Source organism: Thrips palmi, unplaced genomic scaffold (genome assembly GCF_012932325.1).
Source record: "Thrips palmi isolate BJ-2018 unplaced genomic scaffold, TpBJ-2018v1 HiC_scaffold_16, whole genome shotgun sequence".
Taxonomy (NCBI): Eukaryota; Metazoa; Arthropoda; class Insecta; order Thysanoptera; family Thripidae; genus Thrips; species Thrips palmi.
The window spans coordinates 13,085,686-13,102,527 of NW_023144625.1; the positions used below are offsets into that span (position 1 = coordinate 13,085,686).

General features: G+C 61.0%; 1 protein-coding gene across 1 annotated transcript; it reads left to right on the top strand.

Moving 5' to 3' along the window:
* Positions 1 to 793: 793 nt before the first annotated feature.
* Positions 794 to 16,804, top strand: LOC117643014 (protein naked cuticle). The gene is made up of 8 exons (XM_034381652.1): positions 794 to 1,147; positions 5,018 to 5,190; positions 12,599 to 13,035; positions 13,125 to 13,417; positions 13,670 to 13,843; positions 13,954 to 14,212; positions 14,306 to 14,641; positions 14,729 to 16,804. Exons 1-8 carry the CDS (start codon positions 1,140 to 1,142, stop codon positions 15,065 to 15,067), a joined length of 2,019 nt encoding a protein of 672 aa, XP_034237543.1. The 5' UTR covers positions 794 to 1,139; the 3' UTR covers positions 15,068 to 16,804.
* The last annotated feature ends 38 nt before the right edge of the window (positions 16,805 to 16,842 follow it).

The window sequence follows — 16,842 nt, forward strand, 5'->3', positions numbered from 1 at the left end:
GTAGGCAACCCGGTGCTTCGCGTGCGCAGCCCAGCGCGGCGGGCTGGCCTACCCCTCGTTCGGCGGGCGGAGCGGGCGGAGCGGGCGGCACCTGGAGACGCCCTGTCGCTCGGAGTTCCGCGTGGCTCGACGCTCTTGATGCTAGACCGACGGCGCAGAAAAAGTCGGCGGGGCCGGTACGGCGGGACCTGGAAGGGGCAGGACGGGGCGGGAGGGCGATAGACTGATGATACCCTTGTGGAGCTTGAAGGTGGTAGTCCTGTGCCGGCTGCCGGCACCGGGGGGCCTAATTACAAGCGACACGAACGGCGACAGACGGACGGACGGACTTACTGACTGACAGACAGGCAGACCGGCAGTGCTAGATACACGGATGGACCGGAGGAGAGGAGACAGGCGGCATCACGTCCATTCAAAGCATTTCTAGGGGCGCGCAGAGGGTCAGCCAATTGATGTATTACATGTGATGTGTTCTAGTGCCTATCTCGTCACGGAAAGTGAAACGTTTTTCGTCATGAGAGTGACGGGGAGCGAGCAGCAGCGGTGAGATAAGAGGGAGAGAGACAGCGAGTAGAGTGGGTAGAGTCGCGGGGATGCTGCAGCTGCGGCGGCGAGCGCGGGGCGGGGCGGGGCGGGGCGGGGGTGCGGGGGGCTCCACTCGACAGAGAGAAGCCGACTCTTGTTCGACTCCGCTCGGCCCGGTCGGCTCGGCTCGGCCTCCACTCCACCCGTCCCCGCTCCCACCCGCTCCGCTCGGCTTCGGCTCGGGCTTCGGCTTCTCCACTTCGTTCGCGTTCGGCTCGGCTTCGGCTGTTGTTAGTCAACTCGCAGGATCCACCGTGCCAGGACGTGTGTCCGCGGTCGGCACAACCTAACCTCTCCCGCCCGACGAAAACAAGTATCCCTGTGGGGGATTCACAGATTTCCGATCTCGTCTGAACGGGGAAGTCCCTCGAGTGCTCCGGTTTCGCGACCTTATACAGTGGCGGTCCGTGCCCACGGCTGGAGGAGGGGCCATCGAACGCCACGGCGGTAAACTTGGCCTCATTTTCCGTTTCGTGCTTGCGCGCGCGCGCGTGTGATTTGTGAAGTGCAGTGACTATTTCTTCGCCCAGTGGATTATTTTGGATTAATATGCAATGCACACGTGAGTAAATTACACTATTGTTTCATACCTCAGATTTCACTTTCGCCGCAGCTGGATTTTGGAATTATCACTACTGCAATTGACAACCAATCTGTTAATAAATTATCATGAAATTTCTTGGCCTTGCTGTGAAAACAAGTCACCCTGAGGGTGCGTTTCCGACGTGCATGATTTTAAGGCATTTGTCTTCACTCGGAAAGCACTGGCTAGGGTTTAGCCGGGACGGCCGGGACCGCTCCGAAAACACGGAAAAGAGAAGAGTCCGTCGACACGGAGGGATGCACCGCCGATGCAGTGTGGGAGAGAGAGAGAGAGAGACAGACAGAGAGACCCGCCGCCTCCTTTTGTCCCGGACCCGTTTCCTCAAAATGTGTCTAATGTGACAAGGAGGGCGAGGGCCAGGGGGGAGCGGGGCGGCGGGAGGGGGTGGGGGAGGGTGGGGGCACCGAGCACCGATGCAGCCTGTGAGCCCCTTTGCCTTTGAGTGCCGCCCCGCCCCGCCGCCCCGCCGTGCCCTGCCGCCCGGCCGAGGGGCCGTCCTGGATGTACCGGCGCGGGGCCCGGCCTGCCCAGCCTGCCGCAGCCGCTGTAGTGCGACGGCCAGGACGCAACCGCCATGAGGACAAGGACTTCCAGCATTCCAGCAGCCCATGACGATGACGCTGCTCTCGCTGGAGGAGGCGAAGGCCGTCGTGGCGCAGCAGCCGCCTGCCGGCACTCACTCGGCGCGTAGGATGGCCAGCGGCGCGACTTGCCGGCGCGGAGCTCTTCGCCATGGGGCCCCATGGCGTGCCTATGGTGTGCCTATGGCGTGCCTCTATGGCCATCTTGCCGCCTTTCCTGGCCGGGGCTGCCGGCGGGGCGGGGCGGGGAGGGCCCCATGGTGCGGCCCGGCCCTGCTGCGGCGCGGTGCGGCGCGGCGTTGTCACGTCGCAGAAGTGCGCTCGCCGCGCCTTTGAACGGGCGGCGGGATCTCTCTGAGGTCGGCAACGCCGCCGTACGCCGGCCGCACCAGGGGCCGCCCCGCCGCCCCGGCCGCCGCCTATAGGAAGGAGGGTGAGCGACTCGGCACGCCCCGCCCTTCCCTTCCCGCCCTTCCCCGCCAAAGCCGAGAGCGAGCCGAGACCTCCACGCCGTCCAAAGTGCCACCTGTTGCTCACGGCCGGACCGCGGCACCGCGGCTCGCACGCCGGGTACCACGACGTGGGTCCGGGTTCGAGTCCCGGCAGAGGGGCCTTCCTTTGCGGCACGCCTGGAGTCTGGAGTCGCCGCCATGAGACGCAGCTCTGATTGCTCCGAAGAGGCCCCACCGGTGCTCCAGCCTGCCGCACTTCTGGAGGCAACGGAGCGTTGGACGTCTCGAATTGGACGCGTCGTGCTGGACAGTCCTGGACAGAGTCCTGGACGGACAAGCTGGGCCTGGTCGTGCTCGGCCCTCGCCAGCACCGCCCCGGCACGGCCCGCTGTTCGCTCGTCTTGAAAATTCGATGGATCGGAACGTTCTGAGAAGCCGAGACGAAGGCAAGGGTCCGAGGCTACCACATAACAGCAACGCCACGCCACGCCACGCCACACCGAGGAAGGCAGGGCCGGGCAGGGCGCCCCCAGAGTCCCTGGAGTGGCGGTGCGGCTCTGGAGGCCTTTGGATGGCCAGGCCTGGCCCGGGCCGGGCTGGCCGGGCCACACGGAGTGGCTAAGCTCCGTCTCTGTCAGACTCGCAGGGCAACCGCACACACACGCTCACACGCACGCGTCTCGCACCTCATCGGCCTCCCCTGTGTTCGGCTTGGGCCCGAGTTCCGTGTAAAGCGACTTGGCCGGCGTGCCGAGGCCGTGATGGCAGGCCGTGATGGCAGGCCGTGATGGCAGGCCGTGATGGCAGGCCCTCCCACACTGCGCTGCACTGCTGCACTGCGACTCCCTAGAAGTCGTCATTCAGTCGGGGCAGATGGCGGGCCGGGCTTTAGTTTAGTTAGCGCGGTGTAGCAGGCATGTGTGCGCGTCAGCCAGGGCTTCAGCAGGGCGTCAGAGCCCAACAGCCGCTGCAATCCGATTCCGAACACTGGTCGCTCTCTCTCTCTCTCTCTCGCACCCCTTCGGCACGCCCCACGAGTGCGAGAGAGACAGCGACGAATCAGACGAGTGATTTAGAAGATGGGTCTCTGTCGCACTCCTATCCACACCCCCATGAATACGACAAAGACTGACTGGCGAGACGACTGTTCCGAATCGTTCGGCAGCCTGTGCGCATGCGGTGGGCCGGCCGGTCGCGGTTCGAATACCGGCGGCCGCTCTTTTCTTGACTTTGTGTCGCATTCCTTTTCCTGGCAGGGTAGGGTCGGGGTCGGGGCCGTCCTGGGTTGGGCGCGCGGACGGGCCTTCTGCGAACGTGGCGCGGCGTGGCTTGTGGGGGTGGAGGCCGCCGCCCGGTGGAGGGGCGGGGCGGGCGGCTCTGCTGGGAAAACACCTTCCTGCAGACTGATTCCGAGAGTCGTTTTCGTCGCCCTGTCTCTCTCGCACCTACACGAGGTGCCCCATGAGTGCGAGAGAGACAGCGACGAAAACGTCACTGCACCGCTGCGGTCCACGACTTTCGCGAGCAAATCGCCCCAAGTTTGCCCTGGCCGTTTGAATGGGACAGTGGGTGCCGCGGCCCCGCCCCGCCCCGGCGCACACAATCTGACACGCCTTGCACCAAAACGCAGCGCGGCACATCCTGTGCGTGCAGCACTCCGCGACTCGAGGCACAATGCGCCCCGCCCTGCAGTGTCTGCACCACGCGGCACTACGCATGCAAAGAGCCAAAACCAACGACGCGGGCTGGGCTAGGCCACAGAGGCCAGCACACTGATTCTGAGGGCCGTTTTTCGTCGCTCTGTCTCTCTCGCTCTCATGGGGTTTCCCCCTGTAGGTGCGAGCGAGACAGCGACAAAAACGACTCTCGGGCGGCGGGCCGGCACGGTTAGTACAGTGTAGCACAGGGCCTGCACGCCGCGCCGGACAAGATGAGGGCTTTTATCGCAGAGGCCAATCTACCGCCTACTCGGCGGTTGGGAAAAAGGACAGCGACACTCGAATGTAGGGTTCGAACCGGGGCTGTCTGTGTGTCACGCGGCAGCGCGCGCACACACGCACGCACACACGCACGCACACACGTACGCACGCTCTAAGACACACTCAGATTGGAAGAGTCGTGGCCAGGACCATGATTTAGGCAGATTCAAAATCACGTCCTGGCCAAAAATTTTTAGCATTTTTAGCCCGGCATGAGCCGTGACTTCCTCTCAGAGCACACATGCACACACGCTCCCGACCCCCCTCGCTCCCCCTTGTACGCACACATAGTGTTTGCCATTTTCTCTCAATTGAGAGTACTCACTCACCCACTCGGCTCCGCGGCCACGTCGCGTCGAAGAAATGAAACGGAACTCAGAAAGAAAAGCCAAACGTAAACAACGAGGCGACGATTGTGATGGGAACGCGGTCCGTGTGCTGGCGGCGCTGGCACACTGGTGCCACTCTGGGTAATTACCATTCAGCCTCGGGACTTTGATAAGGACTGGAGTGGCGTCGAGAGGCACGCCGACTGATAAAGTGTGCGTGTGTGTGTGTATGTGAGAGAGAGAGAGAGCGACACCTGATCGCCCGTCTGCTCGCGCTGCTCTCCGCGAGGCCAAAGTGCAGGGCAGGGTGCCGGGGGTCGCATTCCCCGGACGACGCCAAGGACGCGACGCAGTGCGGTGTCCGCTGTCCGAGCGACTCAGAAGAGCGCGCGGTCTGTCTCTCTCGCCCCCGAGCCGTGAGAGCGACAGAGGCCGCTTCGCTTCCGGACGGCTCGGCTAACCGCGCTCTCCGATTGGCTGTTTGCAGGTGGACGACGACGACGCGGGTGAGCCAGGACGCCCAGGATGAGCCGTCGGCGTTCGGCCTGACCGCGCTCTCGGCGCTCACCGCCCCGCAGCCCAGCTCCATGGCTCACATCGTCAAGTGGTGGCGAACTTTGGGGAAAACGCGCTTCTTCAACGGATACAAGCAGCTCTCGGGTAAGTGTCCCCTCCACTGACAGAAAGTCGGGGCGAGCTTCCGGCCTCGGCCGCGGCTTGCTGAAGGGCCTGCAGGGCCAGCGCCGGCCGACGGCCAGCCTGGCAGAGCAGAGCCGGCCAGAAACGAGAGCCAGGCGGAAACGAAAATAAATGGAACTCGGGGGCGACCGGGCGACCCCGACCGGGGAGGGGCCAATTTCGCCGAATGTTGTTGTTGATGATGATGATGATAATGATAGTGGCGGCGCGACGCTTCGTGGCGACTTTGCGCTGTGGGATGGCGACAGAGACCATTTCGGGGGGTTGGTGCAGTCTGGTGCACTTGGTGCGGGCCGCGCCGGGCCTCGCCGCAGCGCACGGCGGCAGCGTGCAGTCGGTGACTGGCGGTGACTGGGTTGCAGAGGCGCCGGCGTGGTGCGGCGTTGTTTACGTGCAGCCAGGACGTCACGGGTACCATTTGTTTTGCTTGCCCGGGTGTTTATCTTGGACGCCTTGCCTTGTGTACATGTGTGTGTGTGTGCGCGCGCGCGTGTCTGTGAGGACGTGCGGAAGTGTGGCTGTGTGTGTGCGCGATAGAGAGAGTCATGCAGACAGACTTTATGAATGGGCGTCTTATCATCACACACAAACACACACACACACACACTCACAGACGCATACACGTACGTACACACGTACGCCGCGGGTAGGGCAGTGCTCTACCGGCAGGGAAAAGGCAACCAGTCACTCGGCCCGGCCGGCACGTCCGCGCGCTCCGCGCCCCGCGTCCCCGCGCGGCTTGAAACGCGACACCCTCCATGATCCGGGTCTCGATGGTCTCGAAAGCGTGGGCCGGCTGCAGCAGACTCATTCCGAAAGTCCTTTTCGTCGCTCCGTTCTCTCTCTCTCTCGCACTCGTGGGGCGCCCACGTGGGTGCGAGAGAGATAAAACGACGAAAGCGAGTCTCGTCGCGGGTCCACCTCGGCGTCCACCTCGGCGGGCGACGCGTCTTTTGTCTCTCGATTACCGTCGGGACACGTCGGGGCGCGGTGGGTGGTTGTGCCGTCGCACCGCGTCGCGCCGCCGTCGCCGAGGTCGTGGCCGTGGACTCGGCACGTCTGGGCGGCCCTTTTCCCGGGACACGGCCACCCTGGTCCGGGCTGCGGCGCTCCGCGGGGGGCGGCAGGGCGACCGGCGCGCCGCCCAGACGTGCCGTGTCGAGCTTCGTGAAAATTTCCTGTAGGCCTCTGTCTCTGTCGAGGCCGTGGGTGAGGCTGAGGTGTCTTTGTGACCCTCATGACCAACATATCCTACGTGGCGGTAGTGTGGGGGTGGTGGCGTCGTCGGCGTGCTCGTCGTGGCGCTAGCGTGTCCGGGGCGTCGGGAAACAAGAACGAGTTTGCTCGGTGCGTTTGTCTTGGCCTCCAACTGTCAAAGCTAATGTTTATTCGCACGGCCGCTTTCCCGGGCGGGGCAGGGCGGGGCGCCTGAACCATGTTGATGCTTGCCTCGGCCTCGGCCTCCTCCCAGCACGCCAAGGGCCTCGGCCTCGCCAGGGTGATAGTGAGTTGATAGTGGGTCGAGGCGCGTTGCGTTGCAGTGTGTCGCGGTGCGTTGCGCGTTGCACGTTGCACCGGGCTTGCCGACGGCCCCCTAGGCACGCCAGCGGCACGCCAGCGGCACGCAAGGGACCGGAGGCTGCGCGCGGCGCGCTGCACGAGGCGGCAAGGCAGTGCTGCTGGTGCTGCTGCACCCCCGCGCTGCTCGGCTCGGCCCGGGGCCCGGCGCGGCGCGGACTCGGCTGGGCTCGGACTCGGCCCGCTCGGCTCGCACCCCGGCACACTGCACGGCCTGCACGGCCTGCACGGCCGGCCCTTTTTGTGCCGCTGCCTGCCCTGCTGCTCCGCCCCGCCCCTCCCCTCCGGCATTTTATTATGTTAGGCACAATGGCACACCTTACGGTGTTGTAAAAGTTCTCTGAAGAAACGCGCCGCGCCGCCCGTATAGAGCGACGCCGTGTGCCTGCAGTGTGCCTGCAGTGTGCCGGCACATCCCTTTGGAGGGCCGCGCGGCCCGGCCCCTAGAGCCCCTAGAAGCCCCTTGAATAAATTGAAACTTGAGACGCAGAGGCGGCGACGAACGCGGCAGCACCTCACCTTGCTGCGGCACTGCAGCTTGCAGGTGGCGGTGGCGGCGCGGAGAGCGGCGCTGTCGGTAGTGCAAGCCTGCAAGCCGGTACGGGCGAGATCCGAAACGGCGATACGACGCGCACTCCCTCACTCACACAGACGCCCACTCACACACACACACACACACACACACACACACACACACACACACACAGCTCGCCTTCCAGTAATTAGCCTTTCGGGTTGGGCCGTTGGCTCGGCCGTTGGGCCCGGCACTGCTCTCCTTTATCCTGCCTGCCGGCCGCCGCTCCAGCCGTGGCTCCAGCGCTCCAGCGCTCCAGCCGGCCCTCTCCTCCGACGCGGCAGCTGTCCGCTCCGGGACGGCCCCCGCCGTCGCCGCCGTGTGTTCGGTGACGAGCCTAGCCGCGCGCCGTGCACGTCGTGGACGCCGTGCGGTGTGCCGTGGCCCCGCCAGGCTCCGCCGACAAGGCGGGCCTGTCCGTCTGTAAACAGGATGTCCGCTGTCTCGGCTCTAGTCGTGCTCGTCCGCCAGGGTCCGCCTCCCGCGGAGGGTCCTTGTCGTGATAGGGGGAGGGGGAGGGGGTCATCTGATAAGCGGCAGGCGTCTTGTCGGCCGGCCGCCAGCTGAGCCAAACTTATCTTTGCTTCTTCCTTAAACTTCGACTTGTAAGCGACGCCCGTCGCGGCCGGAAGACGCGTGGCCGCGACCACGGCGCCGCCGCCACGGCGACTGCGACGTCAGGACGACGTCAGGACGCCGGCACGACACTGTCCGGCAGGATGTATCATCTTCACCGCGCGTGGTCGGGTTACGCTGCCGCTGCTGCGGCGCAGTGCGGCGCAGTGACCCCGGCGAGGGTCTAGCCGTCTAGCCCTTGAGTCCGCGACCACAGAGCGTGGCCCAGGCCCAGGGCGGCTTGCCCCGGGACGACGCCCCCCCCCCTTTTCCCCCTGAGCTCCAGGAGGGCGTAGAACGTCCGTGAGGGGAACGTTCTCCCGCGGTTTCTTCACCACGCCTGAATCTCCATTCGCTCTGTCTCTCCCGCACCTCGGAGGACTATCTCAGTGCAAGGCACTTGTTGCGCGGGTCGCCTAACATCCGAGGATCCCCCCTTCCCCTTCCCCTCGAACTCGATTCGCCGCCCTGACAGCCTTGACAGTGTAGCCGGCGAGTGGCGCTGGCGGGGCGCACGGCGGCACGGCGCACCGGTAGCCGTGTTTAGCCGTCCTAACGTGTTCTGGGCCCTCTGGCCCCGGCACGGCGTCCCTAAGGCGCCCCGGCCCTGCCGGCCCTGCCGACGCGTTGGCCCCCTCCCCCCTCCCCGTCGCCCCGCTGCTATCGGCAATCACAAATTACACGCAACCCTCATCTTTTTTCTCTTTTCCCCTCCGCGGCCCCTCCTTGTCCCCGTCCGTAGGGCGCAGGGCCCTGTGGACTGATTCCGAGAGTCGTTTTCGTCGCTCTGTCTCTCTCGCACTCGTGGGGCGTCCCGTTCAGGTGCGAGAGAGACAGAGACTCTCGGAATGAGCGCGAAGGCCGTAGGGCCCGGAGCCCCTTAATCAGCCCCCCAGCCGCCCGTACACTGTACGCCGTACCGCCGTACACCTCACGCCCTGCGCCTCACCTTGCCCATCGACGAACACGGCGAACACCTAGGGCAGCGTCGGCACACTGTCGGCACCGTGGCGTGGTGGCGGTGGCAATTACGGCTCTCTCTCTCTTTCTCTCCCTCTCTCCCTGTCCCTACCTCTCCCTCTCTCTCTCTTCACTTCCCTCTTCCACCTCTGTCCGTACTTACGGCGCCGACCAAGGGCTTGTAAAGAAAAGGGCAAAATACCGTCGGAAACTCAAATTTTGTTTGAATCTTGCCTCTGTGCGCGCTCCGCCTGGCCTTTCTTTCGTCATCCGTCGTTGTTTCGTCGTATGTGGGTTCTAATCCCGCTGTGGTGGGATTTTCCCCTCTCTCTTTTCAGTGTCTCTGAACGCCACACGCTGGGCGCGCGCGCGCGCTTTGGAGCGCTGTCGTTAGGCTCACATCGCCGTGGGCCGGTCGGCTTGAGTCCACCACGGGTCATTGTAAGGTGCGCGGAAAGTCGAAAAAGGAGAGAGGGGAGGGGGAGGGGGCTCGAATCTCGGCGGCCGACTTCAAAGCGCGCGAGCAAGGCAGGGCAGGGCAGGGCAAGGCAGGCGTGAAAGGGGCCGGCTCGAAGGCTCGAAGGCGTGGCCCGGGGAAGGCAAGCATCCTGCTGCGATTAAAAGCAATCACGTGTGTGTGTGAGTGAGTGTGTGTGAGAGAGTTAGTGTGAGTGTGTGTGCGCGCGCGCACCCGGGAGGCAAGAGTGCGCTAGTGTACTTCTATGAAAAGTAAATGCAAAAGCATAAAACTCTTCTATGCCTCGTAAGTAAAACCTATGGATGGCTTCATACAATCGTACTTTCCTACCATTTTCCCCGTTTGGTCATGATGGGGGGTTAGGTTAGGCGTGCTTTCGGACTTGGAATTGATGGAGGCTATGTCCTGTTATGGTCGCACATCCGATCGCGTTTCGCGTTTTTACACACACGACCCGCGCACATTTGGGCTCGGAGCCGCCACTCTCGTACACGCCCAAAAAAGCCGTGCCTCTGTGGTTCAAGCTGTCTCGATGAAAAATGGTGGAATGCACATCACAAAGCAAGCCGAAGAACAAAGCCGCCGACAACACTTTGTGTGTGAGTGTGTGTGTGTGTAGGTGAGTGCGAGTGAGGGAGAAGGAGGGAGGGAGAGAGGATGGCCGAGTAGGGCGGACAGAGAGGAGCCTGTTCGCCTCTCCTCCTGCTCCTCACTCTCCTCACCTCATCTCCGCTTCTCTTCTTTGCCGCCCGTTTCGTCACGGTGGGGAAAGGGGAGGGAGGGAGGGAGGGAGAGAAGAGACCACTGCACCATCTCTGCGCCGCATTCGCCGCGCATGGAACACACCTCGGGCGCGGCGCGGTCCGCCTGACATGTCGTGTCCAATCATTACTAATTCGCCTCCCCCTCCCCTTTCCCCCCCCCCCTCCACTTCCCCTCCCCTCCCCCTCCATCCGCCCAGGCAGCCGAGGCACTGGCCGGCCGTCTTCAATCATCAACATCCGCCAGAAAGAACGACGAGGGGCGAAATTCGCTACAAAATTGCGAGAGGGCCGCCGCTTGGCCGCGCGAGTTGGAGTGGGCGCGTCGTCGGCGCGGCGCTTCCGCCAGCACTGCCGGTGTGCCGGGTCCCCGACTGCCGGTGTGCCGGCCAAGGCCCCGCAGAGCGCCGTGCGGGTAGGCCGCCGCCGCGCACGCGGGCCGTGCGGCGCGGCCGCGCAGCCAGGCGCTCCCGTCGCCCGGCGTTGCGTCTCGTCGCTCCGTCTCTGTCGCACTCATTGCACTTATCGCAGGGGTGCGAGAGAGACGGAGCGACGCGCGCTAATCTTGCAAATTGGCCCGGCACGGCACGGCCGCGGCGCGATACGGGAATCTCCCCACAATTAAGGCATTAATCGATTTGTGCGTGCGCGCGCCGTGTGTATGTGTGCGTGTCCGTGATAGTGTGTGCGTGCATGCAGCGCTGTGACTCACCTAGTGTGACGCCACAATAGTCGAGGGCTTAAAGCTGATCCCCGTAATAATGACGATGCTAATGAGCAACAAGCGCGCTGGCCGCGCTGGCCGATGATCCATTTTTCCGGGGCTGTCCGAGGAGACCTGGGAAAAGTGGTCGGAGGTGGACGGAGGGGGGGGGGGTCTTTAATCCAGATCAGAATCGACGTTTGATTCGATTTCGTCGAAACCGAAAATGCTGAGCCGCTCCGCCACGCCCCTCAAACACAGTGTAGGCTTGATTGCCGTGCGTGTGCGTGTTCCCGCGTGCGTGCGTGCGCGCGCGTTGCTCACAGTCTTGCCGATGTTGCCGGCGTCAGAGTCACTCGTGTCGTGTCATTGTCGTGGAAGTTGGCGGAGCACTCTTTCGGCGCACGGCGAGCGCGGCGACGCGGGGGTACAGCACGAGGCACTCCATGAGGTACACCCGGAGGCATGGCGGCGAGGACAAGGCTCTCGGCACGATGCGTCGCGGGGCGGGGCGGGGCGGGTTCCTGTGAGGCGTGCCGCCGTGCCGCCCGCTGCCTCACGGGTCGGGCCGGCCGGGCCGACAGAACCAGTTTCCACATGAAAGGTGCCGCCACTGCCGCCATGAGGCTGGGCTGCCTGGCTGCCTGACTGCCGCCATGGGGCCGTGGCGTGGCGCGCCGCCAGCGCCGCCAGATAGGCCTGCTCGCCAGCCATGGCCAGCCATGTCAGGCCGGCGGGCCGGCGGGGCGGACGGTCGGACCGCGCAGGCAGCCGGGCCGGGGCATGACCGGCGGGTACCTTCTCTGTCAAAAGCGCCCTTCACTCGTCGCGATCCGCGCACGTCGCTGCCTGGCGGCCGGCGCGATCCTGGACGACCGCCGCCGACGGGCACCTCGGGGGACGCGAGGCAGCGAGGCAGCCAGTCCTGCCGGCACTTCTTGGCGGTCATGGCGGGCCTCGCTTTTACTCGGTGGCCGTTGGACCGGCCGAGCCTAAAGGCCTTACAGACAGAGCCTAGAGGCCTTACAGACCGGCCGAGCCTAGAGGCCTAGAGCGAGCCGAGCCTAGAAGCCTCGCGGCCAGGCCGAGGGCCAGGCCTGCCAGGCCCTAGCGCTAGCGGCAACGTGCCGTCCCGTAATCACCATTATAATACTGCAATAAAAGAATACGCTGCCTCGGCCGCGCCGCGCTGTTGAAGGTAAAGGTAGAGCCCCGGCCTGGCGGCCTGGCCCGGCCGCCTTGCCGTCGAGAGGAGCCGACGGGCCGACACAGACCGAGCTCGACTCGGCCGGGAAGGACGGGTTTCGAATGTGAGAGAAGGGCGCGACGACTGTGACTCGCGGCGACTTGGGACTTTGGGCAGGTGGTCCTCACCCTCACGCCGAGAGAGGCAGTGTAGCAGCGGAGCTCGGCGGGAAGGCACCGGAAGTGGCGTAGGGATTGGCGGTGTCGTTGAAAGGGGCAGGGACCGCAGGGACAGAGGGACTGGAAGGTGTAGGCGGCGAGCAGGAGGAGATGGAGCGGTGCCTTTAGCGTGGACCTGACGCCGATGGCGCGCAGACTCGGCCCCTCTCCGGCGTGCTTGGCTGCGGCGCGGCGGCGCGGCGTCGTGCCTCGACTCGTCGCGTCGCGTTCCGGTCTCTTGAGGAGCCAGTCCGGCGGAGAAGAAGGATTACATGTTGTTGTCGTTTTTGTTGCAGCGCTCCAGCAGGACAGCCATGATGGCCGGTCGGACACGGAAGAGCTGCTGCTGGGCGGACGTCCGTCGCCCTCGCCCTGCCCGCCCTGCCCGGAGCCCCCGCGGGAGAGCAGGGAGAGCCTCCCCAGTGCCGTGCCCCCGCCGGGCCAGGACCTGCAGGGCCTCAAGGAGCGGGAGCGAGAGCGGACTCCCAGCCAGGAGCGCGCCGCACGGCGAGAGCGCCTGCCGAGCCCCGACCGGGAGAAGGACAAGGAGCGCGAGAAGGCCGACAAGCCTCAGCCTCAGCAGCCCGAGCAGCAGCCCAACCGGCAGATCAACTTCGAGGAGTTCGAGTGCGACGTGTCGGTGGAGGGCGGAGTCGACGAGGCCGGCCAGGAGCGGCAGGAGTTTTCCTTCACGCTGTACGACTTTGACGGCCACGGCAAGATAACCAAGGACGTAAGTACGCTGACACTGCGTGTCTAGCCCTGCTCGTGTTGCACCTCGTTCGGCCTGGTTCGCTACACTGTGTCTCTCTGCCTCTGCAGGACATCACGGGGCTGGTCAGCACGATCTACGAGACGCTGGGGGCGTCCATCACGGTGCCCCACTACGGAAGCAAGACCATCAAGGTCAAGCTGACCGTGTCGCCGGACAAGCGACACGGTGGCTCCAAGGGCGCCACCGCCACCTACGCCAACACCGCCACGTACGTCAACAGCGGCGTCACCGGGTCCGCGGCCGCCGCCGACAACGCCGCCGAGCCGCAGACGACGCCGCCCACGCGGGTGCGCTTCAAGCGGGACCTCAACGTGACCATCCAGGAGCGGCGGCCGCTGCGGCAGACCACGCGCAGGGCCTCCAGCGCCAGCGTGCGCCGGAGACCGTCCGCCGCGGCCACGGCGGTCGCGGCGCAGCGCGAGCGGGAGCGCGAACGCGAGCACAGCGAGGACAGGGGCTACGTCGTGCACAGTTGCGGCAGCAGTTGCCGGGGCAGCGGCCCGGGTAGCGACGGCTCCGGCGAGGACGAGGACGTGGACGACGAGGAGGACGACGGCGAGGGCCGCCCGGCCACCGGGCTGTCCCCGGCCAGTGTGGCGGCGGCGGCCGCGACCGCGGCGACAGTGGCGACCGCTGCGGCCAACGTCGCCAACGGCTGCCAGTCGCCCCACGCCAAGAAGCGCTCCTCCAGCATGCAGCGGCAGGAGCTGCTCCAGATCATCCAGGCCAACATGGAGAAGAACAATCTTTGTTTCCAAACCGCCAAGTGAGTTGGCTTTTCATTCTCTGTGTCTAGTGACCTTGAACCCCCGGACATGCCTGGGAATTTTGTCGTGCAGGGAATCCTGAAACTCAAACCACATTGCTCTCTTGCAGGAAATCTTGTGCGGAGAAGACAGGCCTGGAGGAAAGGAGACACAGTCACAGTGGGGTGCACCCGCACCACCGTCGCCAGAAGCAAAAGGCTCCTCCGCCGGTCTCCCTGTCAGCATCGGCTTCCCCGCAACGCATATATGACTATGCCACCACCCCCTACTATGTCAATCTGGCCGACAAGGGAGAGTGCCCGGGGGATGCTGACACGTACAGATACGTCGTATGCACTCCGAAGCACCAGCCCACCTACCACAATGTTGTAAGTATTTTTACATACCTCTAGAAAAGTGTTCCTCAAGTCACATGTGTTTGCATTAGTTCTTACAACCCTGCCTCTTTGCTTCTTTACCAGCCTTGCCGAGAACGGGGCCACAACAGGTCGCGCTCCCACGACCTGACCACAAATTCAAATACTCACAGCCACGCTCACCAGCACAACCATAGTCATTCTCACAACCCTGCCGCACCCCTGTTCCGCTACACTCTGCTCCAAGAGGACACCACCAGCAGTGTGCAGGCTTTCCACGTGAGGCCGTCTCGGTCCCCAGCGATCACCAGAAGAGCGCGGCTACCGCCCACTGCCGTCGGCCACTCTGGAGTCGGACACACCGCCGTGGGGCACACGTCATCACCACACCACCTGAAGCATCGGAACCGCGAGCAGGACCAGGCGAGGGCGATGGCACAGGTGAGTGTTGAGTGCTACGACTTGTCTTTATCTACGTCTGCTGATTTTACACACTTCTAAAGGCCGATTCTACTCTTACTTTTACAGGTCGTTCAGTGGCTTGAGCAGGAGTTTTCAGCCTCACTCAATACGAGGACTTCTGCTGGAGTGCGGGAGGTTCTCATCAACGCAAAAGCCCAGCGCACGAAGAGCAAAGCCGCCGCATTCGCGCCGGTCCCCGAAGCCCCGCCCCCGCCCGCCCCATCCGCCCCATCCGCTGCGCCGAACGCTGCGCCGAATGCCCATTCCCATTCCAACTCCTCTCGACCGGACGAGGAGCCGAGCCCCTCAGGTCCTGGAGTGAAGCAGCACGAGCACCATCATGTTCATGAGCACATTCACCATCACTATCACCATTACCAAGACACCTCGCCAGTATTAGTTTAATTTTGGGTGGGTTATTGCATGTTAAAATTTATTTTACATTCCAATTTTGTACTTTACTGATTTAATTTAATTGTGCTGTTTTTAGCATATCTATGGTTTTTAGCTTTACTGTGTTGATAGGAACTTTTTTTTTTAAATCAGTGATTGCATATATTAGAAAGGATAAAGCCAAAAGTTGTAAATATATGAGGTATTATTTGTTGTAAAGAATTGTACCATTCTTAGAAACATTTACTGTAGTTATTACTGGTAAGACGTATGGAGAGCCATTATTTTTTATTTAACTTAATGAGAGTGAAGTTCATATTGAACTTTAAAGTTCCTAGCCTGCTCAGCAGGTGAACCATTTTTTCTATTTTCCATTCAGGTCATCTCAGCCTTCAATGCAGTTTATTATTTAAACAATTCCTTCTTTCAATTGTTTGGAAAATATAAACAAGACTTACCGCATTTGAATCTGGACATAGCACTCAAGTACTCTGACGAGTGTTCGTCTTTAGGGGCCTGTTCCTTCATTCCTCCTTCCCTTCATCTTTCTTAAATTAATTTTCTTAACACTGATCATTTTTTAAAAAGTGTAATGGGCAATGTTTTTGCTTATATCTGTCAGCTTTCATCTATGTTTGCATCATGCTCATTTTCACCTCCTTACCTTCATCATAATATGTCTAAGAGTGTAACCATGTGACTGCAACAGTGGTTCATGTGACCTGCTAGTCTCCTTGTATGTTTGTTTTAAAATTATGTGTACATTATCCAGAACTTTTGACTTATTCACTTTTCTGTTAGAATTGCGTTGTAGGGTAACTTTGTATCTAGTAGGTGTCCAATAGTGCTGCAATATTTTTTTTCCAACATACTGTACTTGTGTTCGTTTTCTCTGTATAAGGTATTTATTTTTGCATAGCTCCAATTATTATGTACCTTTGCACTGTGTTTTGGGTCCAAACTGTTAACCAATTCGTGGTCAACATTTTACTGGTGGTAGTAGTTTTGGACATCAACCAATTGTAGTAATTTTGTAGTTATCTCTACCCAAGTTCCTTAATTTTCTGTCAAGTTGTAATTTACGACCTTAGCGATCGTTTTCATGAAAGACCCCAATCTGCACCATGACTCTGAGCTGAGACTGTTGTTGTTTGAATTATGGAAGTAGAGGGTAATCACCTAGAGGTGTCTTCTATGTCTTGTGTTTATGTCTTCTATGACTGCACTGAAAAGTATTACTTGCCATGAGATGCAAAATAATATCAATTTCAATTGGAGCCACTTGAAAGACAAATATTAGATGTTCAGTTGGACATACTTTGTTTTAAAACTACCGTTGTTTGTTGTTAAAATCTTTGTTACATTTGATATTTTCATGTGGATTACATGATTTCTGGTTGTAATTGTGGATGTGTGAATATGTGGCTTTGTGTGTGGTGACTGTACATGTATTGATGATTTGTATATGTATTGGAGATCTTTGATAAAGTGTATGATATAAGTGAACCTACACATCTAGGATTTTGGGTGTGAATTTATTATAACTTGTTAACAGATTGTTCTTGGAACAAAAAGTGTTGTTGTTTATTGTTAACATCCCACTTGATGGGAAGTCACACTTGATTCCATTGACTAGAAAAATATCAAATTGTTCATTACCTCTTTAACTCATATTTGTATTGCTCTGTTTATGAATTGCAAAGTAACAGGAAATTTGCTAATAAATTTGATACATATGTAATTGATAAATCAATCTTGTTGTTATTGAATGTCTGAGGAGAAATTGA